At 39.0% G+C, this 27947-nt stretch overlaps 1 protein-coding gene across 1 annotated transcript; it reads left to right on the top strand.

Annotated features, from left to right (window-relative positions):
- Nucleotides 1–286: 286 nt before the first annotated feature.
- LOC113499965 (laminin subunit gamma-1) lies at nt 287–26551 on the top strand. The gene is made up of 29 exons (XM_026880588.1): nt 287–496; nt 5940–6058; nt 6411–6559; nt 7194–7311; nt 7974–8157; nt 8467–8672; nt 9189–9292; nt 10545–10730; nt 11127–11352; nt 11791–12005; nt 12318–12532; nt 12884–13247; nt 13390–13575; nt 14664–14861; nt 15617–15786; nt 16433–16557; nt 17030–17185; nt 17722–17842; nt 18181–18365; nt 20437–20554; nt 21120–21361; nt 21961–22165; nt 22651–22888; nt 23558–23760; nt 24051–24132; nt 24527–24615; nt 25002–25131; nt 25702–25795; nt 26188–26551. The coding sequence occupies exons 1-29, from the start codon at nt 359–361 to the stop codon at nt 26330–26332; spliced, it is 4911 nt and encodes a 1636-aa protein (XP_026736389.1). The 5' UTR covers nt 287–358; the 3' UTR covers nt 26333–26551.
- Nucleotides 26552–27947: the final 1396 nt, after the last annotated feature.

The following is a 27947-nucleotide window of genomic DNA, read 5'->3' as shown; positions in this document are numbered from 1 at the left end:
AAAATATAGCTTTTCATGCAAATTAACAATATAGCCTGTTAAACAAGTGCTGTCTAACTGATAATGACTCTGTACCCATCTTTTTTTTTGAGAAATGACTGGTTCACTAAAAGGGTTAACCTTAAAAAACTAACCATGGTCTATTCGAACTCGTAGAAGAAGTCGCCAATTACTCAAACTATTGAGTACTAAGACAAGAAATTAAAATTACAATAAAACATTGTGCTGTCCCCTCAGAGGCAAACCAGTCTCCGCGCGTGGTCCCGCTTAGTCTTTGGCCGAGTGTTGTGAAACCGGCGCGCGTCACTCAGTGCTTGCTGCTTGCTCGAAGCGCGCGGGCTACGTCGCGTCGCGCAAGATGGCGCCCGTCCCCTCACTATTTATCACATTAATATTATCTATAGTACTGTCTGTAAACGCTCAGGATTACTACCACACGCCCCGGATTGGCTCCAAGCAGCTAGCTTCGTGTTACAATAGTGAAGGACTGCCTCAAGTAAGTTCAGTTTTTACTTAAAATATTCTTTTTTTGTTGACTGTTTTGTTTGGCTTTCGAGTATAACTGTACGTGCTTTAAAGCTTTTTGATTGGAACTTACAGTTTATTACTAAAGTTTGAGATTTTAAATTGAAGAATATTGAGGAAAATAAATAGATGAAGATACTATTAAAAAAAAACATTTTACTATTGAAACTTTTAGTTCAACTTTCAAGTGTTCAAACATGAATAGTTCTATTTATCATCTCGTGTGAAGACACTTGCGAGCTTTTTTCTTATCATTGCCTGTCGGCGCGGCGAAGGCAGTGCTCTATAAATGAACGATAAACAAAGTTACATAAAGTACTTGCGAGTACCAAAACCCGTTAAAGATAACCACTGTCGGCGCCTAAATTAACGTATGTGGTCCATAGAAACCGTACCGACTGGCACTTCAACCGACACCAAAATATACTAAGTTATACTTAATGTCAGTTTTATTGATTAAATTCTATTAAATATTGCGAACGTAATAAATAAGTGTGTCGTTGTCCTATTTACCCACGTCTACCCTTTTACAATATTGGCATAATAATGTTTTGCAGATTATGATGAGCAAAACATTACTGTTCCATTATTAAATTACTCCTGAATCGAATAAAACCTTCTTCGCATAAGGAAAAGAAACGCACTTTGACCAGCAGAAAGTTGCTAACAACACACTGACTATTTTAGATTTATATATCCCAGCTGACACGACAATGTATAAAAAGTACCTACCTACTTATAACCTTGCCAAGTCAGTTCTTAGTCAGCCTAATTTGATAGATGAACTGTTTCAGTCATAAAATGAGCCATTTCGGCTTTAGTAATGCTTATGGTACTGTCACTGGGAGCTTCTGACAAAACTAAACAGTCTTTAGTAAGATACTAATTCAAAAATATGCCTATCCTGAAGTAAGTTGAAAGTTCATGTAATGGAGTGCTTACAATTTTTCCTTTCTTTTTTGTTTTAACTTTCTTCTCCCTTGGGAAAACATGGGCTGTGATATTGCAAATATTCTTAAATCAAAGTAAGTATTTATGGAGTGTAATGTCCAAATTAACAATAATCCATACGATATTTTTCTTGGGATTTCGCCATTTGTATCCATAGGCAAGATTCAAATCCTATCAAATACGAATAAAAATAAACGACACATTAATTCTAATTGAAAATAATTCCAGACTCTCATCAAGTCTCAGTAATTTGGTATACATCAGCCTGTAGCCTCGACAGGATAAACACAACTTACAGATTTAAGGTCAAAACACTCGCATTCATTGAACTCTCAGCGTAATCTAACAGATACATGAATGGGCTATCAAGTAATACTAACTAGTATTTATAATAACACAGTAAACCTCAGTTGCCATCGACATAAATTTCGGGAGTTCGGAGGTTATCTCTTGAAGTCGCCGGGTACGGACTGAATCGAGTACGTTTGCTCCGCTCTAATGGCCGCTATCTCTCGTTAACGGAACAAACTTATCGCATCCGTTATGCTTGTAATAATGTCTATATTAAGTTGTGACATTATTACTGTTTTACGCTATCCCTTTGAGTGCCGGCTGGAAACAAAAAACTGAGAGGTATTGCGATTGACGATTGGTACTGCGATCTGTTGTGGTCATATTTTTAAGAGGGGGTTATAGAGATATATCATCAAATACTCATAATTTTAATAGATCTATGCCCGAAGCAGAAGCATGACCAATAAATCATTGCATATCCTTTAGTCACAGATGTCTTAAAGGACCTAAATGATTCAAAATTTACAATACCTAGCTAAGAAGTCAGTGTAGGTAACTTCTTTTGAGACAGACAGACCACAAGTCATCACAGAAATTATGATGAGATGTCAATATATTTAAAGTACCTGCCAACGCGTCTGCAATATTGATACTGCGTATTTGTGTTGTTCAGTTGTGTCAATTAATGCTTAAAGAAGAAACTATATTGCAGTTTGTAAATTATATTTTTAACTAACTATCTGACGGACTAAAAACATTGCTACTGATTACTCCCAGTCCAACCCTTTTGTAACATCTACATACATTATTTAAGTTGTGACCTGCAAAATGATTCGACCTTTTTGTATTGCTCATTCCAATTAGCTACGATTTTACTAAAATATAAAATAAGTCGTTCTCAATAACACAGACAGTGTCCCCTGGGTCCGAGTTTGAGGAAACAACAGGCATTTGCAAAGCCTCTCACTGTGGCTTATTGTTCGTACAAAAACAAAAGACATCTGTTTCGCATAAACGGACACATGTCTAGGAATACTTCGGGTTTCTTAAGTCATGTTTTGCGAATAAACATTACTTTATGACGATGGTACAGCGACAACTGGAGTTAGAAGCGATTACGTAGTTTTTTAATTCAAAAAATCTGCAACATCAATAAAATTGTCGACCTCATTTCTATCTTAGTACATCCCACATCTATCTAAGTATCAACTATCCTAGTGGTTGCGGTCAATCACAGCGCGCGACGTTTCACGGGTTCAATCCCCGCGTAGGATAAGCATTTGTGTTCCACGAATTCTTGTCTTAAGTCTGGTTGTCTTTGTGCAGGTGGCTTGAATGTTTTTTTTTAATAAAAAAACGCTTTAACCAACTTTCGAAATCGAATTCGATTCGACTCTTGTTAAAACACCTTTTCAACAACGAAAAGATCGTGCTGGAGTAGAGTTAAAGTAAAATCAGCGGGAATAATAATGTAGATAGCAATAAACTGATCATTTGGGAGTAAACATCATTTTAGAGTTCACTTTGACAAGGCTCATTTGTTTCGTAATTGAGTGAGCACTGACAGAATTGATTCACATCACTTAATAATGGAGAGGTACTTAATCAGTATTATTGTGTATCGGCCAGTATTCTTTTTTAAATTTTGTAGTGATTCTGTGACTGGCTGAATGTCATGTCATTGTGTTCATTGTTAATATAAAACACTGGCTAAAAAAAATCAAAGCTTGTTTTCGACGAGTGTTATGGTATCGTTTTTTGTTGTTGTAGAAACTCTTCGTACCAACTTTTACCAGTACTAACTTTTTCTCAACCCGTTTGCTTCTCTTTTCAGTTTTAAAAACTTAAGCTCTAAAATTACTTAACAACAAATTATTGTTCTTATAATCGAAATTATGTATCCAGATGGCAGACGTATACATATCAAATGGGCACTATCTAAAAAAGGAATTGGCAACATTAGGCATCAGTATATTCAGACGTTAATTTAGATTCATCAAATATAGAAAATAATTCATTAATTTCTGAATTAGTTTCACGCAAGCCTGATAGGTGATAAGTAAAGTCTAATATGATAAGTAAGTAGTAATCTTCTTTTAATCTTGCGGTGCCTATTATATTTCGGTTTCCGTCTTCGTGACTCCCGAAGCCATATGCGCGCCCTTGTGCACAGATTACTAGTATATTATGTCTTTGTATACAAGTAAGGACTTGATCATTATTTTTATGATAACTTTGGTATTATATCTATCTATATAACTACTAGCTGACCCAGCAAACGTTATTTTGCCGCTTTTTTTTATTATTGTATGTATTTTTAATGCCACATTATAAAAAAACAATTTCATCCAATAAGTAAAATATTTTTTTAGTGAGAGCAACCCTTATCACTTAGGGGTATGAAAAATAGATTTTAGTCGATTTTCTGACCTACTGAATACGCAATAAAAATTTGGTAAAAATCGGTAAAGCCGTTTCGGAGGAGTACGGTAACTAACATCGTGACACGGGAATTTTATATATTAAAAGATACTTAACTATACATAGGAAGGATATCTAGAAGTCTTAATACCTTGCTGCGATATTCTGCCGTGTCGTCCTAAACTTTACTTGAAATTATTTAGTCGTTGGACATGTTTGCTTATCCAGACTAGGTACCTACATTAAATATTCTTAATGAAATTCAATCTAATCCGTCCTACAGGGTCGTTATTGACCGAAAATTAAAAAAAATGAATATCGATACATCCATAAAACACTCTCTAGCCTTTTCAAAAAACGTGTTTAAAAGTGATGACATATCCCACTTACAGAATAAATCGTTAACTTAATTACAGTTCGTTTCAAACTAACATATTAAACCATTCGTATGATTTGTAAACAAACAAATGGCACAACACACAACAAACAGTCACAGGGAAACTCGCTTTCGCTTTATCGCGACACATGGTAGCAGCCAAAATAGTATAGTTATATTTAGCCCCGACTCATAGGACATTCACCCACACCTTTCACGCCCCGCGTATTTTGCGCTTTACTATTAAAATCGTGTACTGCGATGTGAAAGCTTCAAGAAGGCTGCATGAGAAGGATTTACCGTAGCGTCTTTAACTAATTGAGTTCATTATTTTTAAGCAATGACAAAAAAGTGTTGGGATCCTATTTATGCTTCTTTGATAGTTTTTGCTTCGTCTATCTGAGGCAGCAGTGGTCAACCTTTTAAGCTGATCCGCACCCAAAAGTTAAAAACGAAACCCTATTACTGAGGTTCCCAGGCTCGTATACTGTGTCTGTCTACCGTTCGTCTTTTAGCACGACATGCTGTTAACACGGCGCACGGCTAGCTTAGACAAAAGATAGCTTTCATCCGGATTTTATGTTCCCATGAGATCGTTTTCGCTTTGTAGCGGGCAGAGAAGCTGGCAATCGCTCGTTCTCAGATATTCGTTTGACTCATTACCACGGCTTGAGTAAAATGATAAAAAGATTTAGATGGTGTCTAATAAACGTGACGTCCAAATAACGTGAGTTTTGGCTGTCGGTAAGATGCGGTAAAAAGTGTGGGAAACTGGCTGAAACACATCATAGTCCAGTCAAAGCTGGCGTAGAGGACAACTCCTCAATTCTCTTTAAATAAACTGAGTTTCAGTTGCTTAATTTACCCATAGCGCCACCGAACGCCATTAGTAGGTTGTTAAAAAGCGATAAACAATATCTTATTTGTTTTAAATCAACGCAGCACATGATAATACCGTGTCACATTACTGGCCACTAAACATTTCCTGTCGGCTGTCGCTATGTCATCACAGATGTTCGTGGAATCACTCGATGAGGGAATTACCCTAGATTACTCTTCTTGAAGCGAAAATGTTTTGAATGTCGGCTTCAGTTTATGTTATTATCTACCTAATTGTTACCGACATGAAGATAAATCAATAGTGCATTCGAAATCAATATCAAAAGTTCTTTTTTGAGTAAGTTGGCTTCTGGAAAAAAATTAACGTCACGGTAATGGCTATAGGTGTATTATAGGTTAATTACACGATGATATCCAACGTGACAAGACACTAATAGCAGTCGTAGTAGATACCTGAATATCTCATTCATAATTATTACTTTTAAGCATTCCTTTACACTCTTCCCTTAACCTTTTCTTTTGACTTTCGCAGAGATGTATCCCGGAGTTCGAGAACGCCGCGTTTATGGTGCAGATGGAGGCGACCAACACGTGCGGCGACCACGGCTCCAAAGTCTACTGCATCCAAACCTCGGCCGGCACGTCAACTAGGTACAACCTTTTTACTTTTCTAATTTTTTTAATCGCTTCAGTACATTTCAGCAATTTCATACCTTTTGGGCCCTGCCACACTTGGTAGATATTCTGTTGCTGATTTTCCGCATTTTGCTTATAAATGACTTATGTCGTGCAAACACAGAAGAAAATCAGTCGCTTCTGTTCGATGTTCAGCTCACCGGTCTTCCGTCTACGGAATTTCCGTCCTTATGGGTTGAGAGTTTTGAGACTCAATAGTAATTAAAATACCTAGTCGTAATAGTAGTATAAAAGTCACTCCGCGACTACCGCAACAGTATGCGCGAAAGTATGCGAATGGATTTAAATAACCGCCTCTGTTACACAGATCGTGCGACAGCTGCCAGCCGGGCCAGTTCTCCAGCTACTATCTGACTGACCTGCATTACGAGCAGGACAACCAGACGTGGTGGCAGTCCGAGACCATGAAGGAAGGCATTCAATATCCTAACCAGGTCAACTTGACGCTACATTTAGGTGAGCTTGTGCTGGTTAATGTTGAGGTTAATAAGTTAATAATAATTTTATTTAGCGTAGTGTAATTACTGATCTTATTACAAAAAGACGTTTTAATTGAATTGTCTCAAAAGCCTCTTATCCACATCTAAAAGTTTAGTACACATCACAGGCACCACAGATTCTCAAGAGCATACGCTGTCAGGCAAGCGTCATTATTTGTTTATGTTTACATTTCCGATTTCTTCTCACCGCGCGTAACTTTTTAAGTAACTATATGACACCATTAATAACATAACATGCAAAGTTCAAGTTAGTTTGTGGTAAATACGATGACACAAACTAGAGTCAGTAATGTAACGTTTTAAAAGTGCCTGAGAAACGGCCTATTTGAAATAAAAACTTTTGATTTTGATTTACAAAGACAAAAAGAAAGACTTTGTCTTCGACTCAATTAAAATATCAAAAATTGTATCGTCAAGAATACATGCTTACAAATCTACTTATTATTTTCCCCTAAGCATTAAGATTCATATACATTGTTAATATTTATAATTTGTTATTCGCTAAGAATGGAGTATAAATAGAGCATAGCAAGCTTTTTATGATGTTGTTGCAAACCTCTTTGCGTGACAAATCTGCTTGTTGGTTCCAGGCAAGGCTTACGACATAACTTACGTGAGGATCGTGTTCTACTCGCCCAGACCGCAGAGCTTTGCCATCTACAAGAAGACAGATGAGCACAGGGACTGGGAGCCATTCCAGTACTTCAGGTAACGCATTTAATTTATTATAGAGGTTGGCTGTAGTAGGAAAATGTTCATCAATTAGTCCAGCTGACCAGTGACATTAAATGATCTAAGAGTATGTCTTAAGGAATAGTCATGCATTGATAAAGAGAGACAACCAGAGAAAAATAGTTAGTAAGCTACTTGTGGCATCCATACAAGTTGTAACGCATTTAGCAAAATATTGTTCAGCAAATTAACTGGTTAATTTAGGCTGAAATGAAGTTCTTGAAACATTCACATTCTTATGAAAAGTTTGGAGTAAAACTAAAAAAAACAGTTTTAATCGGTATTTTTTAACTGGTTCCAAGCCTTGGTGACATATTTTTATAACTGCAATCATTTTACTTTCAGACTAGGCCTTCACATGAGAATTCATAAATGATTCTGAACTAAGTTGTGGTCATAGCATTGTCCCAGAGATAATTTCAAACTTAGGTAGACACTGTCCTATATTGCCTCTTTCACATCAGATATGGATGATCTCACAAGCACTACCCACACTTAGAGAAAAAAGTAGACTTGTTTAGATTTGGACCGAAGTTGTTTACAATATAAAACTCAACTAAATAGGAACTACAAAAAGTACAACCGAGAATTATATTTCATCATGTTCTAGTATTTAATAAATATATAACACTTTTCAGTGCTTCCTGCCGTGACACTTATGGTGTTCAAGAACAGAGAGCTGCAGAGTTGGGTGCCGAGACTCGAGCTCTCTGTACCAGTGAATATTCAGACATATCTCCACTGACCAGTGGAAACGTGCTGTTCTCAACCTTGGAAGGAAGACCTTCGGCTTTCACCTTCGACAGCAGTCCTGAATTACAGGTACATGGAATACTTAATATATATCTTAATAATCCGTATGGTTAATAAGAGTTGAAATAAAACTAATTTTACAGATTTTATCATGGTTTAATTTTAGTTTTTAGTTCCCAATGTTTTGACACCTTTGCTATTATCATGGTCACGGGCACTTATAGTGTCGTAAACTTTACTTATTTTTTTTTAACTTGATTTCTTTTGCTTGTTAACTTAAAGGATAAATTAAATGCTTTAAAGTTTTGTCTAATGTTCTTGTCTCCCAAATTCCGTTTACACAATTCAATTAAACAATGACTACCCTTTTCTTGTCAGGAATGGGTAACGGCCACCGATCTACGTATCTCCTTGGACCGCCTGAACACATTCGGAGACGAGATCTTCGGGGACGTGCAGGTGCTACAGTCTTACTGGTATGCTATCGCCGACGTGGCCGTGGGAGCGAGGTGCAAGTGCAACGGACACGCGTCCGTGTGCGAGACACAGGAACTGTCTGATGGGACCCGGACTAGAGCTTGCAGGTAACTTGTTACTGAGATAAGCCTCATTGTATCCTGACTACATCTTCAGTAAAGCAATAGGCCATCTTATTCTAGCTACTTCTTCAAGATTGTTATCCTCTTTGTTTGTATTCAAGAGACTAAACGAACCTATATATTAAAACCTTTTTAAAACAAAGTGTAGTTGCATTCTTCACTGCAATTTCTCTCTTAGCCATATCCCTTTAAGTCTTTAATATGGATATAGAGCTGGTAACTGGAACCTGGTAGGCTGTCAGATCTTTGTTATCAAAGTGAGTGCTGTATAATGTTAGAGCTGGCTTTAGCCTTCTCAACGAAAACTTAGTCTAAGGCTGCGAAACTTGGTAATATTACTATTATTATAATCAGCCATTACTGTCTGCCAAGTAGAGACCTGTCTGTTCTTCCATTTATCTCGGTCTATGGCTAGATAAGACAGTTTTTTGAGTCGAGCTCATCTCGTCATCTTTCTTTGGGCCTGCTGCGAGGTTACTAATAAAATGTTAATATTTGTAGATGTGAACACAATACTGCTGGTCGCGAGTGCGAGAAATGTCTGGACTTCTACAACGACGCGCCGTGGGGCAGGGCGTCGCCCACCAACGTGCACGAGTGCAAAGGTTTGTGTGCTGTACATTGCTGCGTGCCTTGCGAATACTTGCGCTATGCGAAATGTTAAGTGCAGTGAACAGTAATGGATAGAGCTACATCAATTTTAATCAGTTTCTTAATCATTGTTTCAAAGTACATTGTACATATTTAATCCTAATTCAATATTTGGTCATCTTTTTTAGTTTTGAAATACTCAATGCTGCTTATTTTTGCTCTACATTTTGTCATCAGTTGACTTCGATAAGCTTTTTATAGTGAAAAGCAGAAAGATAAGTTTTATTTTTCAAAGATGTATCGGATGATCAGAAATGAGGTTTTTACTTTCAAGCTCCTCTTTAATGTAAGTGCAATGTATGTATGTTGGTTTGGTCTGTCCGAATTTTATGAGTTAAACTAGCTGTTGCCCGCGACTTCGTCACCGTGGGTAGAAGATATAAGTTATGATTTATACCTGCCCTGTTTTTTCACATTTTCCATTGTATCTTCGCTCCTATTAGTCGCAGCGAATTTTATAAATTTATTACGTTTTTATTTAACATAGTCACTATGCCATGATATTATTTGGATTTGAAATTAAGAGATCTTTGTCACTATAAACATACTGCCACAGGTTAGGCAAAGTCTAGAATACCTATAAAAAGACAGTATAGTTTGGAGTTCGGAGACATTTGGTTGATAATGTTTTTCTCTGTCTATACAACCCACTTTATATCCCAATCAAATCACTATACGGACAAGACAAGGAATGAACCGAGTGGGCATTTAAAGAAATATTGTTTTCAATGTTGCCATCACTCTTTTTTTTTAAGTGTCTGACTCCCTCATATAATTATGGTACCAAGCTAAGCGAGTTTTTTTATAAATTTTCTGCTATTATTGATACCCTTTTTAATGTGTTTTAATAATAAGAAGATAGAAGATAGGTTTTTCATAAAATACCATTATTTTACTTTATTTTGAAACTGATCTTTTTAAATGATAACATCCTACGACTTAATGCAACTCAATGAGTACTAAATGCATTCGTATTATGTAGAAATGATGCCTAATACCAGAAAAAATATATTGCTTATACATTACATTACAAAAAACATTTTTCCTTAATCTGAATTGAGCTTATGACTTGTATAGCAGTCAGAGCCACGAGGAAGGCCAGGCCAGTCAATCTCTCGACCTGGTTTCAAAATCTACCATTTATCCTTATAGTCCTGTACTCCTGTATGTTATATTCGGTCTGTGCATAATACCCGTATGTTGTAGCGTGCAACTGCAACGGGTTCTCGAACAAGTGCGAGTTCGACAAGGATCTGTACGAGCGCACGGGCCACGGCGGCCGCTGCCTCGACTGCGCTGAGAACAGGGACGGGGCCAACTGCGAGCGCTGCAAGGAGAACTTCTTCCAGGGCTCCGGCGATATCTGCCTGCCATGCAACTGTAACCCTACTGGTGAGTTCTATAAGGTTCATTTTGCATTACAAGATTTATTTTCCCTCTTCTTTTATTTTAAATTAAATGAATCGATAACATCGTTTATTCTGAGGATTCACTTTTTTCTTTTTCATGCCAAATTGTTAAAAGAAATATTATCAATTTAGGAACATAGAGGGCCGATTTTTCAATCGCCAGATAACTTTTATCTGACGAATATGTTTGACTTTTTTGTATGAAATAGCTTTTGTGTAGGAAAAATGTCAAACGGTCATATTTGTTAGTCAGATAGAAGTTATCTGGCAATTGAAAAATCGGCGCAAAGTGACGTTGCACGGTTCTGAAGTCTCCTTCCTATTGATGACAACCAACAAACATACCAATACCTAACGTATGTGAAACTTTTTACATCAGGATCTCGCAGCCTGCAATGTAACGCTGAAGGCAAGTGCCAGTGCAAGCCTGGCGTGACGGGTGACAAGTGCGACATCTGTGCCCCGAACCACTACGAGTTCACGGTGCAGGGCTGCAAGCCGTGCGGCTGCAACGAGTCCGGCTCGTACGGCAACACGCCGCAGTGCGACCCCCAGACCGGCGTCTGTCTGTGCAAGCAGAACGTCGAGGGCAGGCAGTGTAGAGAGTGAGTAACACACTGCTTAATTACTATTGGATTTCAGTCTCATTACAGACATATTTCCTAGTATCATTTGATTATTTTGTGATTGAAAATAGCAAAACAGGTTACAATTTAAGGCCTAGCTGGAAAAGGCAGTGTTTGTGTTCACAGGATTGTTTATTATGGCTCTGCTGTAACGCGGGGTATGAGGCATGCTAATGTGAAGAGTAACTTGTCTTGAGTTTTTTGTTGGTTCTTCGTTGGTTGTAACGTTTTAAATGTGCCTGGAAAAAGGTCCTACTTGAAATAAGAAGATTTGACCTAGATTTTAACATGTCCATGTTTCAAGGCGTCTACATTGCGCTAATGTTCATCAAAGGTCTACACTAGGCAACTGCGCTAAATAGAGTCCGATTACTGAATCCGGTGGACGCCTATAATAATTAACTTCCATCCGTCCAGGTGTAAACCCGGCTTCTTCAACCTGGACCTGAGCAACGAGTTCGGTTGTACGCCGTGTTTCTGCTTCGGGCACTCGTCGCAGTGTAGTTCGGCCCCCAAGTACCAGGCGCACGAGACCAGCGCGCACTTCATACGGGACTCGGAGCGCTGGGCGGCCGAGGACGACCAGGAGCGCAGCGTGCAGCTGCAGTTCAATGCTAACACACAGAACATCGGTGAGTGAGGGGGGGGGGCATGTGGGGGTTTGACTGAAGATACCGATAAGAGTCGGTCAGGAGTAGTAGGGCAAGTAGGATGTCAAGCTAAAATCTGAAGGACGATGGGATTAAAAAAAGGAAGGATTGCGACTCCTAGCCAAATGGACGAGTCTGACAAAGTCAACCAGATCATTGACTGTCAGTTTGAATCTACTCAAAACCCTTTTGGCACGTTTTCAGCCTCCTTTTCTTTTTTTTCAAGTCCCCAACGTCATGATTCGAAAACACTAAGTAATATAAATTATATACTAAAGTAATATCATATTTCAGCGGTGGCATCCCAAGGCATGGAGACTCTCTACTTCCTGGCCTCGAGCCAGTTCCTGGGCGACCAGCGTCCGTCATACAACCACGACTTGAAGTTCTCGCTCCGGCTCGGCGAGGTGCGAGGGTATCCCTCAGCACAGGACATCATACTCGAAGGGCCCAGGGCCTCCGTCTCCATCAACATCTACGCTCAGAACAATCCGGAACCCACTAACCAGGTATGTTGAGGGTATGCGGGAGCGATTGACGAATATCTTAACTAGCGTTGCTAAGTAGTTAATATGCCCAGCAAGTTTATTAATAGGCCAAGCGATTATTTTTTATATTATTTTAGAGCTATTTTATCCAGTCTAGTTGCTGTTTTGCTTCCCTGAATATAGTCTTTTATTATTTTTTTTTGTTTCTTGTTATCAAATTTGTACTATGTTCGTTTACATTGTTTTCCAAATGCTGTGCTATACTTAGTTTTATTAGTTTTAATCACTTCATTTTCCCCATTTTATGACATTTCCTTGGGCTAGCGTTGAAACCCAAAAGTTTGGAATCCTCACCACCGTATCTCATTACAGGCACAAGAATACAGCTTCAGACTGCACGAGGACCCGCGCTACGGCTGGACCCCGACTCTATCTAACTTCGAGTTCATGTCTCTGCTCCAAAACTTGACGGCCATTAAAATAAGGGGAACTTACAACAAGCCGGGCGAGGGTTACATGATGAACTTTAAGTTGGACACGGCCAAGATCGGGCGGGAGAAGGGTTCGGCGCCCGCCAACTGGGTGGAGAAGTGTTCGTGCCCGAAGGCTTATGTCGGGGATTACTGCGAGGAGTGCGCGCCCGGGTTCAAGCACGAGCCAGCTAACGGAGGCCCCTACTCCACCTGCATACCCTGCGACTGTAACGGACACGCGCACATCTGTGACACGGCCACTGGTGAGATATACACGTTTTGATACATTTTTAGAACTCCTAATGTATCATGACATGTTTGAGTGAAATCGAAAACAACGCGTTTGAGTCAGCAATAGTTGAGCGTGGCTATAAAATGTAAAATAAAATAAAATGTTATCTACAGGTTTCTGTATCTGCAAGCACAACACGACTGGCAGCAACTGCGAGCTTTGCGCGAAGGGTTTCTATGGCAACGCCATCGCTGGCACCGCGGACGACTGCAAGCCCTGCCCGTGCCCCAAGGACAGCGGCTGCATCCAGCTCATGGACGGGAACATCGTCTGTACTGACTGCCCTGAGGGCTACGCTGGTAAGTTTCTCGGATGGCCCAGTGGTCACCACTCCAAACCCAATGTATGCCAAGTGTCACAGTTTTCGTTCCCTGTGCAGGGCAAGAATATAATCTACGAATGCTTATTCTGAGTCTGGGTGACTTTGTGCAAGGGAATTAAATGTTAGTGAAACCTCTTGCAAAAGTAATAAATTCGTTAAGTTCTGTGCCTACTTCCTCCTGTCTCTACTAGATGCAACTAGTAATAATGTTTAGTCCAACAGAGAATCTTGTTCACTTACTTATGATCTCTGAAAGAAGAACCGATGGTGACAGGAAGCGCTGTTGCTGATACTGCATTGCGCTTCCACATTAAAACAGCAGTTTAAGCACCTAGCACAGCTCTGTACGAGTTATTATAAAACATTTTTTTTTTGGCAAGCATTCAAAGTAGATGGCTAATGCTATGAATATTTTACGGTAAATTTTTGGTTGCGCGTGACCGTGGCAAACGAACTCTGGTGAAATAGGATGTAGACTAATCAGTGACATCCTGTTGTTATTAATGATAACTTAATATTAATCAGTTAATGACATAATTTGAGCCTACTAAAATAATGCTTTTTTGTCGAAGATTTAAAATAAATTATAAAGTTCCGTATCAGTCAGTATGTTTCTTAAAGAAGCTCCTTTTGAACTTTTAAAGATGAGAGTAAGGTCATGTGTTTTCTGTTAGATGTCAATAAAAAAGTTAGCATATATGGAAGTATTAAAGTAAAAGATATTGAACAAAAGTAAAAATAAAACTAATGAAATTGATCTTGAAATATCCTTCGTTACTATAATTCCAATAAATAATCAACCCTTTTAGTGATTAGAAAGCTTTTGAATTTTTTAAACGCTCGAAATGTATGGATGTTTGTTTATCTTTGACGCAAAAACCACTGAACGGATTTAGGCGAAACTTGGTTTACAGATATATATAACCAGGATTTTATGCTCCCGTGGCATCATTTTTGATTCGTATAAAGCTTTATCAAAATTGATGACGTAATTGAAAGCAGCACATTCCGTTATGTGTGTCCGATTGTACTATAATTAAGTCTATAATCGTGTCACAATTTCAGGTCCAAAATGCGAGGTATGCGCCGACGGTTACTTCGGCGACCCGACAGGACAGTTCGGTCCGCCGAAGCAGTGCGAGCTGTGCCAGTGCAACGGCAATGTGGACCCCAACGCCGTCGGCAACTGCAACAGGACAACCGGCGAATGTCTCAAGTGTATCTACAATACCGCCGGCGATCATTGCGATAAGTGTTTGAGTGGTGAGTTGATTTTGTTTTGTATCTTTTGTTTTTTTGGTACAGGGTGCAATTGCCATTATAGGTTGTAGAGATATGTCGAATCTCAAATATCCTAGTCTAGTCTTTACCTTTGTTGACACCGCGGATTGGCTCGTGCATGGACTGAACACCCCTGTCAGAATTTCGGCGGTTTAACGTCTTGACATTAGAGACCATATTTTTTATATCCCATGAAAAAAAAATGTTAGTCAGCCTATCCTTTAAATTGGTTTTTAAATAGGTAACCTGTTTGATCATGAGAGGTAATTATCATACACTTTAACAAATTATCACCTTCACGATGTTAGTTTTATGTTGAAGCCTTCACCTTCGATGTGAAGAAATTAACATATATTATACTTACCAATAGGAAAGCATAACTAGACTTCTCCGCTATCAGTTACAGTCACGCAGAGGATGTGCGAGAGATCCCGTGTCTCTGGCTCAGGCAGTTAAAGGGGCATGGGATGTTTTTAGTCGGCTGTAAATCTTAATTTTAAAAGAAGCTGGCCTATTGGTCTTGTGTTTAGTAGCTCTGACCACTATACCGGAGGTCGTGGGTTCGATTTCCAGCCAGCCAGAACAAATATTTTCTACGGAGCTTATCTTTATTATATATGTAATTAGAAATATATAAGAATTTTTGTTAGTTGTATCTTTATCAAGCTTTGCTTAGTTTGAGACTAGATGGCGTTGTGTGAAAGATGTGAATTATTATTATTATTTATATTACCTAGGCTACTTCGGCGACGCACTGGACCCTAAGAAGAAGGGCGACTGCAAGCCGTGCCAGTGTCACGAGTCGGGCACCGTGGAGAGCGCGGAGGGCCCCCCGCAGTGCGACGGACTCACCGGGTTCTGTACCTGCCACCCTCATGTCATCGGCCGCAACTGTGACAAGTGCGAGGTGAGAACAATATCTGCAACAGAGATGACGTCAATTTTGTTTTTTCAGTATCTGTCTTGTAGTGTAATACGTAATAAGGGATACGTATTTTTTAACTTGTCAAATTACAGTCGAAATCAAAAGCTTTTTATTTCAAGAAGGCCGTTTTCCAGGCACTTTCAAAACGTTACCATGATGACGCTAGTTTCGCGGTTCCAGAGTGTCATTTTTGTGGAGAAGAACCGGCAAGAAACTCCATAATCCAGTGATTGAAACTTACGCGCGACGTCACGATAGTGTTACGATATTGTTACGTCTCGGTCTATGTACGGTCTTTAACAAGTTTGAAAGACAGACATAGCTAACTCAAAACGTATTGCATCAGTTTTAGAAAAAGAAAGCCGGTTTGAATAGATTCACTGTAATAGCTTTTGTGTGATTCGAGAACTCCCCGTACTTTAATAAACTCCTACAATGGAATGATTAGCTTGAGAGTCAGTTCTTTTGTCTTAAATATCATTCTCAGCCAAAAAATCACCACTTACAAATAAATCCAACTTCGAGACGGCCGACACAAAAATCTTATCAGTCACCGGCGTTTCGGTCAAAACTGATAAAATTTCTAGCCATTACTTGATGTTAATGTTCTCTATACTTGCCTCCCCAGGACGGCTACTTCAACATAAACTCTGGCACGGGCTGCGAGCCGTGCGAGTGCAACCTGGAGGGCTCCTACAACAACACCTGTGACGCGTACAACGGACAGTGTTACTGCAAGCCTGGTATCGACGGGTAAGATTATAATTATTTGTTTAATAACGGTTTACACGCTTATTTATCGAAGCACCCAAATAATAGGGTAAAATAGCATCCAAGACATTGCCCAGAATAAACATAAAGCTCAGAAAGTACTATCAGTAAGTCAATCTACACCGATACTTGGATCTTAATTTTATGTCGTGACTATTAATCACATAATATTAAGTACATTTCTATAAAAACAAAACTATAAAAAAAATGTTTCAAATTAATAGCACAATGAAGTGTCTAAGTCTCGTCTCTATCTTAATATTAATTTTTCTGTCAATTTGTTATTTACCCGAATTTTTTATCATAATCTGTTCTTAGATTTGCCCAAAGTAAAAGCAGGACAAGCAAATATTATGCTATCAGATTCGCAAAACCATTGGGCACAATTTTCTCAAAAATAATCATTCATCCTAAATTGAACTTTATTTGTACTACATAAGGTTGTATATTCCAGTAACCACTGCGACCGCTGCCGCGCGTACCACTACGGCTTCTCCGGCGAGGGCTGCCGCGACTGCGACTGCGACGAGTGGGGCTCCACCAACTACCAGTGCGACATGTCCGGACAGTGCTCCTGCCAGGAGAACGTCGAGGGGAGGCGATGTGATCGGTTAGATATTACTATAAGTAACTTCGTTTAGACTGTGGTTCTACTCTATCCCCTTTTGAAACGAGCTTAAAAAGGAGAAAGTTCTCAATTGGTATGTCTTTGTCTGGATGATCCGCTTTTCATGTAACTTGAAATAGCTATCAATTGGCTGTAAAAATGTCAAGTTTGACTCGGTAAAAAAAAGTTACATGTTAAAGTAATACTACTACAATACTGTGTGATCTGGGGAACATCTTACATAGATAATCGTCCCAAAGAAGGCAGAAGTGCCGACAGAACTCGTATTGACTATTACTATATGAATTCTTCTTAATTTCCTAATTCTGGGCACTCACTCAGCAAGGTAGTTGCTGATACTTGAAGATAGTTTAAACTTCCACACAACAAATAAGAAACTTTATTTGCTAGAAACATGGTATGGTGTTACGAAGATGGTACAGTAGGTAGTGTTTCACATGTCTCGCCGTTTAACCGATCCAACAAATACAAATCTTTTCACTCAAAGCAGTCAAATAAGCAAACTTGTACTATTATAGATGCATGGAGAACAAGAAGCGTCGCGCCGACGGCCAGGGCTGCGAGGACTGCCCCGCGTGTTACAACCTGGTGCAAGACAGTGTCAACCAACACAGGAAGGAACTGAAGGAACTTGATGATGTAAGTATTTTATTACGAACAACCAATTTGGCAGATAAAGACCGGATCCAAGATAACCGTTAGTGCTTGATGTCGCTTCTGATCGATTTGCGAAGAAGATGGGCCTTGCAGTATTCTAAACAAGGGTTGTGACGACCGAGCCATGCGGCGGCGCGGGTTTATTTGAAACTCGGTTGGTACATTGATGCGCACATTGGCTTAAAGCAAGGTATAAGCACGTAGCATAAATTGAGGCTCTCAAGTTTGGAAAGGCTTTAAGCAAGAGTTAAACAGACAATGCGTCGGGAACGAGCAAACATAACTTCCCATAAATTCATGTTCTTAATATTTAATTTCAGATATTAGCGAAGATCTCGAAGTCACCTACAGTGGTTGAGAACGCGGACTTCGACAAGGAGTTGCAGCAGGTGCGCGGCGAGATCGAGCGTCTGGCGGAGGAGGCGGCGGCCGAGCTGGGCGGCGCGCCCGGCGCCAGCCTCACCGACAGCCTGGCAGACCTGGCCGACAGGCTGCTCGACGTCAGGTACACATATCTATGTGTCGAAGGTGTATAGGCTTAGAATAGAATAGAACTTTATTTGCCAAGAATGCAGGTCCATACAAATAAGATCGAAAATAACATAATAAGGAACCGTGTACATTCTACCTTGTAGGCATTTAAATACATCCCTACTTTCCTACTAATCCCTACTAATATTATAAATGCGAAAGTAACTCTCTCTCTGTCACGCTTTCACGTCTAAACCACTGAACTGATTTTAATGAAATTTGGTAGATAGATAGAGTTGACTTTGAAGAGTTCTCTTGGAAACGCGATATAACCGACATCGACGCAGACGCAGCCGCGGGCAAAAAGCTAGTTAAATTATACAATTTAGTTAAGTAGAAGATTAAAATTTATCATTTAGGAAATCCTGAACAGAATAATAACATTTGTCTACGAGTAATTCTGTTAAACATTTTTTAAATTTCATCAATGGCAAGGTTTTAAAGCTACATTTGTGGATCCTGTAGGGCACAGCGAAGACATTTACGATATTCTTTAGGCACGTGTAGCAATGCTATGCTTTTCAACGTCTCGGTAATAGAACGCAGCTGACGTCACCCGGCGGTTAGGTTTAGTCAGTAAGAGTCTGATACCACCCCGAGAAGGCGGGGGTCCACGAGGATCCCCGCCTAAAAAAAATGTAGACACCTGTAAAGGGAAGGCAAAAATCCTCGTACACTAATTTCGCCTTGGAGAAGAAATATGTGGTTATAAAGCATATTTTCATTGTTTAAAGTTCCCAGGAGACGGTCCGTCTACCATTAATGGTCCGCAGAAGCCAAAATATGGTCCTTGAGTGATTGGGCTCTAAATTAATCTTAATAGAAAACTATTTTCCTCAATCACAAATTACAGCCGTGTTATTAAAGAAGAAGTTCCTCTAACTTCCCCCGTAACCACAAGGTTATGTGAAACATAAATGTGTACCTTATTTGCAATGAAGAATGTTAACTAATTTTGATTATTAGCACTCCATATTCTCTGTCAAAAATAAAAAATACTAGTCAAAAAATTACTTCGATACCTCAATTAGTTTCCGATTTAGAAGTAAAACAAGTTGTAAACGCCCGGTGATGGTGTGACGTCACACCACAACACGCTCAATCTGGCTCACTCAGTCCGCTAGCGATCGCGCGCCCGTGCCGTCGAAATTATAATTAAATACTTTTAAAAATGTCCTATCAGAATACCAGAAAATCATATGTTGTGCCTGAATGTAAAAATACAACTACCAATTCGCCGGATAAGTTGTTTTTTATAGTTCCAAAGGACGTTAAAATGAGAACAAAATGGATAAAAGCTATGAAGAGGTTAGATTCTGTTTGGAGATAAAAGTACGAATTTATTAAACGAATAATAATTACTATTATTGGACTATTAACGTAATTCGCGGACGAAAATCCATCAAAATACTGCGCAAGCTATTACACCTACTACAGCGCTGCCGACTTTATACTAAGCGCGGGAGCACGCCTCGATATTTTTCGAAACTTTGAAAGCTACCAACACTACTTGGTATTTTTGACTACGACAAAAACTAGTGTATTTGTATACATACAGGCTTTACTGAGACACAATTTCAAGGGATTTGGCATACCTAGTAACATTCTTCATTGCAGTGAGACGAGTTTGTTAATAACCGCGGGCGCAATCTTTAGTCTTATATTTAGGTCAGCAATTATTTTCTGCCACTCAGCACTCATAAATCTTCTTTATAATCTGTTGTCATATGTAAATTGAAACGCAGTAATGCGAATAAATGTTGCGTGAAAATATCAAACAGTCGTCGTATTTGCAATCTACGTTGTTGCCTCATTTAATGTGCTATAAAAAGTCAAAACGTCCGAGTATGTAATATTAGTTGTCTTCTTAGTTCGCAATAAAAATCTAGCTTAAATTAATTAGATCATTTCGTCTACAGTATACCGTTCTCATATTGTCTAAGAATGAGTCGAGACTGACAATTTACCTCTTTTCCCAAACTACCATGATAAATTCCTATATTGTCTACCTTCTTCCTTACATTATAAAATACATTTGTTGACAGGAACATGTTATTCAAGATCGAAGACGAGAGCTACGACGGTAACGAGGCGGTGGAGCGCAGCAAGGGCAACGTGTCCAAGGCGGAGGACACCATAGAGGCCGCGCAGAAAGAGATCAACGTTAGTACTAGCATTTGAAAAAAATAATCTTATTTTTACTTATTTTCTTTTTGAGTGCACGGCTAACCGAGTGGTCGAGGGCACCGCACCAAAGCAACTGTGCGTAGTACAAGCATTTGTGTGATCCATGAATACCTGTTCTGAGTCTGGGAGTCTTTGTGCATGTGATTTGTATATTTGTAAACCCTCCGCGACACAAGGATTATATTCCTTTATAGTCTTTTAATCCTTACAACTAAACAAGCTTCATAAAGCTTACAATGAAATATCGTAGCTTCAATATAAAGCTTTTTAGCATTTACCCGCGTTTGTTTAAAATTGAAACAAATAAAACCCAGTTAGGTATCGCTTCGAGTAGTTTACGTATTATTCCGCATTTTAATTATCTTTCCATATTTGTTTGTGTAGTAAAGTATAAATAAATATTTCGCAATGTGAAAACACTGTCGCAAATGGGTTTCACTGTAATGTAATTGACTGACTGTAATTTACAGATGGTTAATCTTAAAAATCATGAAATGTTTCAAATACAAACTTTTAAGGTTACATTCTATTTATCTTCTAGAGCGCTTTAGAATACCTGGACGGCGAAGGCGCAGCAGCGCTGTCGAAGGCTCGCAACAGGTCCGATCAGTTCGGCAAGCAGTCTGTCGACATGTCAGCGTTGGCCAAGGAGTCCAGACTACTCGCGGAGAAGCTGGAGAACGAGGCGCGGAACATCCGGGACATCGCCGACAAAGCCTTCAACACATCCCTCACCGCTAACAAGATCGCTAAGGATGGGATCACTAAGCAAGCCAATATCAGGTATGGTATGGTTACGACTAAAGAATGTAGGTACACGACTGGTATAGGTCACTCTTGTGGTACAGGGTCTCGTGGTATGTGGTACGTGTCGTGAGTTGAATCTGAGTGTAACAAGCATTTGTGTGACGCACGAATCTAGTTGTCTTGAGTATGTGACTTGAAAGTTTCTGAAACACCAACCCCCCCTCCCCGACACAAAGATTGCGGAATTGTTAAAGTAGAAAAGAACAAATAGGTTGAAGTGCCCCCACACATATGACTTACGAATGCTTGTTCTGGATCTGGTTGTATCGTGCATGTTACTTGACTATTTGTGAAACCCTTTCCGAGACATGGATTACATTTAGAGATGTTTTATTAGTACAAAATAGATAACTGCAGCTGTTCTGATTTTCGAAGCTCACAATATGGCGTCTACCCCGCATAAAGTGTAAAAAGATACAAAAGCGACGTCAGATAATATGGAGGAAACCAATAAATTTGGGTGAAAACCACATTTTCAACTAAAAAGATAAAAATCAAAGTGCTTTCCTCTGTGCGGTTGTCCAGTCACTTAGTCTAGTTCATACATAACATATGACGTAACATTGTCCATACAGTAACGAAGTACAGATCCTTACGAACGAGTTGAACGCGGCGTCAGGCAAGCTGAACAGTATGTCGGAGTTGGCGGCGCAGGCTCTGCAGCGAGCGCGCGATGTCTACGACGAGGCATTGGGACTGTACGCTGAAGTTAACACTACTCTGCTACCAGATATCAAGCTAAAACAACTTAAAGATGTCGCCAAAGATATGAATAAGACGGTAATGTATAGTTTTTACAATGTCTAAAATAATATTGTTTAATTTAGACAGTAATTATTTTGGTCCAGTGCTGGGCAAATCAGTAATCGAGCAAGATCGATTGAATAGTTGTTGAATATTCATTAACAATGCGTAAAATAATTAATATTACATAATATTAGACTCTTTCCAAGTCAGCGCAGTAAAAATATGCTGAAGTTGACGTTGACAGGCATGCAGCCGAAAAACTACTTTCTATTTAATTATCCCTACTAATGCGAAAGTAACTTGTCTGTCTGTCTGTTGCGCTTTCACGTCTAAACCACTGAACTGATTTTAATGAAATTGGTACAGAGATAGAGTGGACCTTGAGAAAGAACATAGGATTTTTTTTATCCCGGACTTTTGAAAAGTTCTCTTGGAAACGCGATATAACCGACCTCGACGCGGGCGAAGCCGCGGGCGAAAAGTTAGTATCCCATGTCTAAAACCCACCTCTCATGCAGATCGACGAGAAATCCGCTGAACTGGAACACCTGATGGCGGACAATGAGAACACGTTGGAACAGCTAGAGGGCGCCATCAAACAGGGCCGGAGTCTCCTCGAACAGGGCCACGACAGACAGGACGAGCTGAACGACCTGCTCGCCAAGCTGGACGAGCTGCAGGAACAGGCAAGGAACGATGTCGAGCTCACCAACCAGACGCTGAAGGATGCCAACGAGATATATAAGACCTTGAAAGGTATGTCTAGGTTTTGTATAAAAGAACATCTGCTCTAAGAGTTCTCAAAATGTTGTGGAAAAATTAACTGTAGAATATATTAAATGTTGGCCTCTTTACAAAATTTTGTTGATTTATGCTTTCAAATTTAAGGATTTTGTTTTTAAAATTAAAAGTTTGTGGAAAATATACAAAGGTTTGTAAGTATGTTCCAATGCATAAACAAAGATTCTATTATTGCGAGCGAGACTTATTCATACAATTTATAAAATAAATATATGGAGAGGGACTCCTTATATAAAACCGTTCCAACAAGAAGTCTTATGTCTTAAAGTAAAACTGATGCAGTTGTGGAGGTGCACTCAGGGAACTGTTACGGAGCAGGTCCAAGGTCCAAAAAAAAAAGGAAATAGAAATTACTCTGAAATATTTTAATTAATTAGAGAGTTTTACAATTATAAAATATGTTCCGCAAGGGCATTCAAATCCACACTGTTAGGCAGTTAGTGTTATTAAAAAATACGAGCGGCGAGTAAATGTTGACATCGAGTTATTGAAACTATACACGATGACACGTGTAAACCCGCGGTGTCATCGGTTTAATTTTATATTACTCCAATTTCGCACCTCATACCCCCGGAATCTACTAGTTACCGGATCAAATATAAAACCTCTTTCTTCATCCCACAGAGTTCAGCGACCAGGTGACAGAGTCTCGCCAGCTGGCTGAGCAGGCGGCCATGGACGTGCCCGCTGTGCAGCACAAGATAGCGCTGGCGGACGACAGCATCAACAGCATCACGGAACAGTTGTACACGGCCAGCGACAAGGCCAAGGAGGCGCGAGACCTCGCGCAACAAGCGCAGAAGGAGTTCGCCGATAAAGCTTCAGAGGTAAGCCTTAGAAACTTATCCTTCCATCCAATCCCCCAGAACAACTTATATAAGTCTATTAGTCTGCCTAATTTATTAAACTGACAAGAGAAACTAAAACCTATGAGATGAACTAGAAGAGTGAATTCAATACATTCGATAGAACGGACCTAATCGGACTTGTCCAACACTCACCTAAATTTTGTTTGGTTTGTTATTTTTCAATATCATTAGATAACGTAAATTTAGTTTCTCAGAATGATTCGCAAAGTGCTTGATTTTTAGTTTAATCTTTATATTTTTCGTTACAGGCGGCACACGAAGTCAGGAAGAAATCATCGACGTCGAGAGCCGAGGCTTCCAAACTGAGGTTCGAGGCTGAGAAACTGTCAAGTGAGTATAAAACTGATCTTACCACTGATCTGCTCTGCACATGTAAATAAAATATTTAAAAAAAAATCTAAAACCCACGTTTCAGAAATCGCTTCCTTTAGATTTTTCAAAATCAGTCCGGCCATTTTTATCCTTGTAAATTGCATTGTCATCGTGTTTGAAACTACACTGAAAATTTCAGCCTGCTATCTTATCGGGATGTTCCTTAAAATTGAGTAGCAAAAATCCAACCGAAACGCCAAACAAACAAGAAAGTGAGTGTACAATAATGTGGCAAAGAGTCCATAATGTCTGTAGATTGCAAATGCTTTGTTCATGCGTGTACGTATTACAAAGCAAAACAGCTTTAGTCAATAACTTAACATTTTCAATGACTAACGCCGTGTATTTACAGCTCGCGTGCAGGAAACGGCACAACAGATCGAGAATCTCGAGAAGGAGGCAGCTGACAACATGCAGCTTACACGAGACGCCAAAATGAAGGTAACTGTCATCATCAGGTTGCCCACAGCTGGGCATAGGCCTCTGCTTATGCCATTCTTCTCTATCTCTGTCCAGTCGCATCATTTAATGTGACTGTGATCAGATAAAAATGGCAGATTTGTTTCAAGTTATATTTGTAACAGTCTAGAGTAATTATGAAAGCATGACGATAATAACAAGAAAGACAAGACGCATCCATAACAAAAAAAAAACTAAATCCAAACTCGTTAACCATCGCGCGAGTAACCAGAACAAGAGTCGATTGCCCCGCTGTGGGGCATCAACAGCCTTTAATAGAAACAATAATATTAAGCAATCAATGTAATTTATACCTAAGAAAAATCCATCTGTGTTACGGTAAAAATAAATTGTAACTCTTTGTGTAGGTCGGTCAAGCAAACACCGATGCGCTGGAAGCCGATAAGCAGGTGACCAAGGGTCTCGAGGATCTGAAAGTCATCATGGACGAGCTGCAGAACCTGCCCACCCTGGACGACCAGGCGCTCGACCGATTACGTAAGTATGATTACTTGAAAAATGATAAAAAAGTGCCTCCGGTTTTATTTCTCTAGTTTGTCTGCCAAGACTTCATCATCGTCTAAGCCTCTTCCCAACTATGTTAGAGTTGGCATCCAGTCTAACCGGATTCAGCTAAGTAGCAGGGTTTTTTAAGCCTATCTGACGACTTCAACCCAGTTACCTGGGCAGCACGTTACCCCTTGGTTAGACTGGTTGAAAAGGCTAGGCCGATGATGACTCAATTTAACGTGCTTTCCGAAACACGGGTGAACTCGTTATGACAAAGATGGTCACCCTTCTACGGACCAACCACAAGCGTAGCACACTTATGCACTTATAGCTTAGCCATGAGCTCCTCCATAGCCACGAGCTCCTCTTGTCTGCCAAGGCTTGTTATGTTTATTTTATATCAATTTTGTTCACAATACATATTCTGTATTCTCCTCTTAAGCGTATTCCGGCGTTTTGCCTGTTGTTGAAGACTTCGGTCTTCCCCGACAGTACAAATGCAGGCCATTTTAATGTATAAGTTTTTAACGTATATTTATTCTATGACTATTGTTACAGAGGAGAGCTTGGACAAGGCAGAGGCTGACCTCATAGCGGTCGACCTGGACGGCAAGATCAAGAGTCTGACCGAAGCCAAGAATAACCATCAGAGGTAGGACAATATTCACTTTTTCTGTTTGTAATTTGATAACGCAGATGTTATCTTTGTGTCTACAAGAATAGTCGTCATAAGGCCAGGTCCTAAATACTAGCCATATGACCTTGATTATGTTGTAAGTATGTTTCGTGAATGGAATATAGCTCCCATTCGAGTCAACCTATTTTGATTATGATTGTCTTTATAAAAATTAAACTTTGTAATTGGCTGAATGCGACAATTGGACGAAGGAGTTGTTCGATTTGATTTGCCTCACAGCTTTAAGTCTCTAAAGAAACATATATTTTATTAAATTTTCACAAATTTATAGTCATGTCTAATAGACGACAAATCAATTTAATTCCAAATTTAAGCATCATTCTCAACATCCTACTCTTTAATACTAGGTGGATGAAACAGTACGAGGATGAACACGACCACCTGCACCTTGAGGTGCAGAACATCAAGGAGATACTGAGCCAGCTGCCCGAGGGCTGCTTCAAGCGCATCGTGCTGGAGCCCACCGAGGGGCCCAGCAGGAACTTCCGCTAACCACCTGCGACAACCCTCACCTACTAATATAACACACCTTTTGAAGTTTGGTGCCTTTAATATACAGCTACGTAACTCTCAACAAAAGTAGTTTTTTTAGATGTCGTTTAAAAGCCAAAAAATCTGTGCTTTATTGATTTATTTGCTAGGTAACACTGAATTGACTGTGTGAACTCTTTCTTTGTGACTTATCAAGTGATTTTTAACGTATAGCAACAGTTTGGATATTTATTTAAGCATTACATAATAAAACTATGTATACAAGAGTTCTTTTAAAAAAACATTTAATATATGTCAAATTAATTATTAACGTAAAAATGTCCAGTCGTACATTTAATTTAAAGCTTTTTTTTACTTATTAAAATTATAAAATCTAGAATCTCGCACCAAACTTCAGCCTTATCTGCCTGAAATAAGTGCCTTAAGTTACTATAGTTATAAAAAAAAACTAATAAATAATTTAAGAGATGAAAGAAGATGCACTTCGCCTTAAGAATACGCTCCGTTGTTTCACATAATAAATATTACTATTTGAGAGCCTGTACTTTAAAAAAAATACGTGTTTTTAAGTCATTTTCATTTTGCGTTGGGTAATTTATGCTTGTGGGAACGCAAGTTTTCGAGATCCGAACCTAATTTGGTGTAGTTTGGAAAAATATATCATATGATACCGAAGACTTGCATTCCCTGGTATTTAAAGTGCCTTAAAAGATAAAAAAAATAACAAAAATTCGTTCAGAACCCATCGCGATATTTGATGTACCGACATTTTTGTGTATGTTTCGCGTATTCAAAAATAACATTATTAAACAACCAACATATTACCAATAATGTTAAATAAATTATTTTTTTATCTTTGTATTATCGCGTGTTTAGCTACAAGAGTACTTAAACTAGAAACTCAACGTATTGACTAAAATATTTAAATAGTCAGGATTTGACTTTCATTGTTTCATAATATTAGACTAAGGCCGCTGTTATTAAACAATATTTCAACACACTTTCAACGAATCAATTCCTTTACAATATTCCACGCGATTATACAACCAAGAGCATTTACTATCTGCATTTTCGTAATTAGATGTATAAGAAACTGAAATAATGATAAGTGTATGAGGCGTCTGCGTTTAATTGTGCCATATTATATTGGTACCATTGTAAATATACGTACATACATAAGTTCTACGTCGTGCTTAGAGTCCTTTAAGAATTCGGATTAAAAAATATTCCTTGTTTAAGTTCGCCAAAGAATTTTATTGACGAGACGTGCGTTATTTAGATGTTTTTTTTTTACTATAATTTTTATACGTTTCTTTACTGAAGAATAATTTTGTGAGTAATATTGTATTGTAGCATTTATAGTATTTATTTGTAATAAAACATTCACAAAATATCTGCTTTTATTTTATTTGTTTAATAGCAGTATGCACACATTTTGCGTGTAATATCGCCGCTGGCCACTCGTAAGTACCTAAATGGCATGTAATAAGTAAAAAATGGTCGAATAACTATATATTGATGACGACCTCCGTGGTCGAGTGGCGTACGCACCGGTTTCAAGGTGTCGCTAACTCTGAGGTCCCGGGTTCGATCCCCGGTCGGGTCAATGTAAAAA

The sequence above is a fragment of the Trichoplusia ni genome, chromosome 1 (genome assembly GCF_003590095.1).
Source record: "Trichoplusia ni isolate ovarian cell line Hi5 chromosome 1, tn1, whole genome shotgun sequence".
In the NCBI taxonomy this organism is placed as follows: Eukaryota; Metazoa; Arthropoda; class Insecta; order Lepidoptera; family Noctuidae; genus Trichoplusia; species Trichoplusia ni.
The sequence above is the reverse complement of the archived record's forward strand: the minus strand, read 5'-3'. Positions and strand labels throughout refer to the sequence as shown.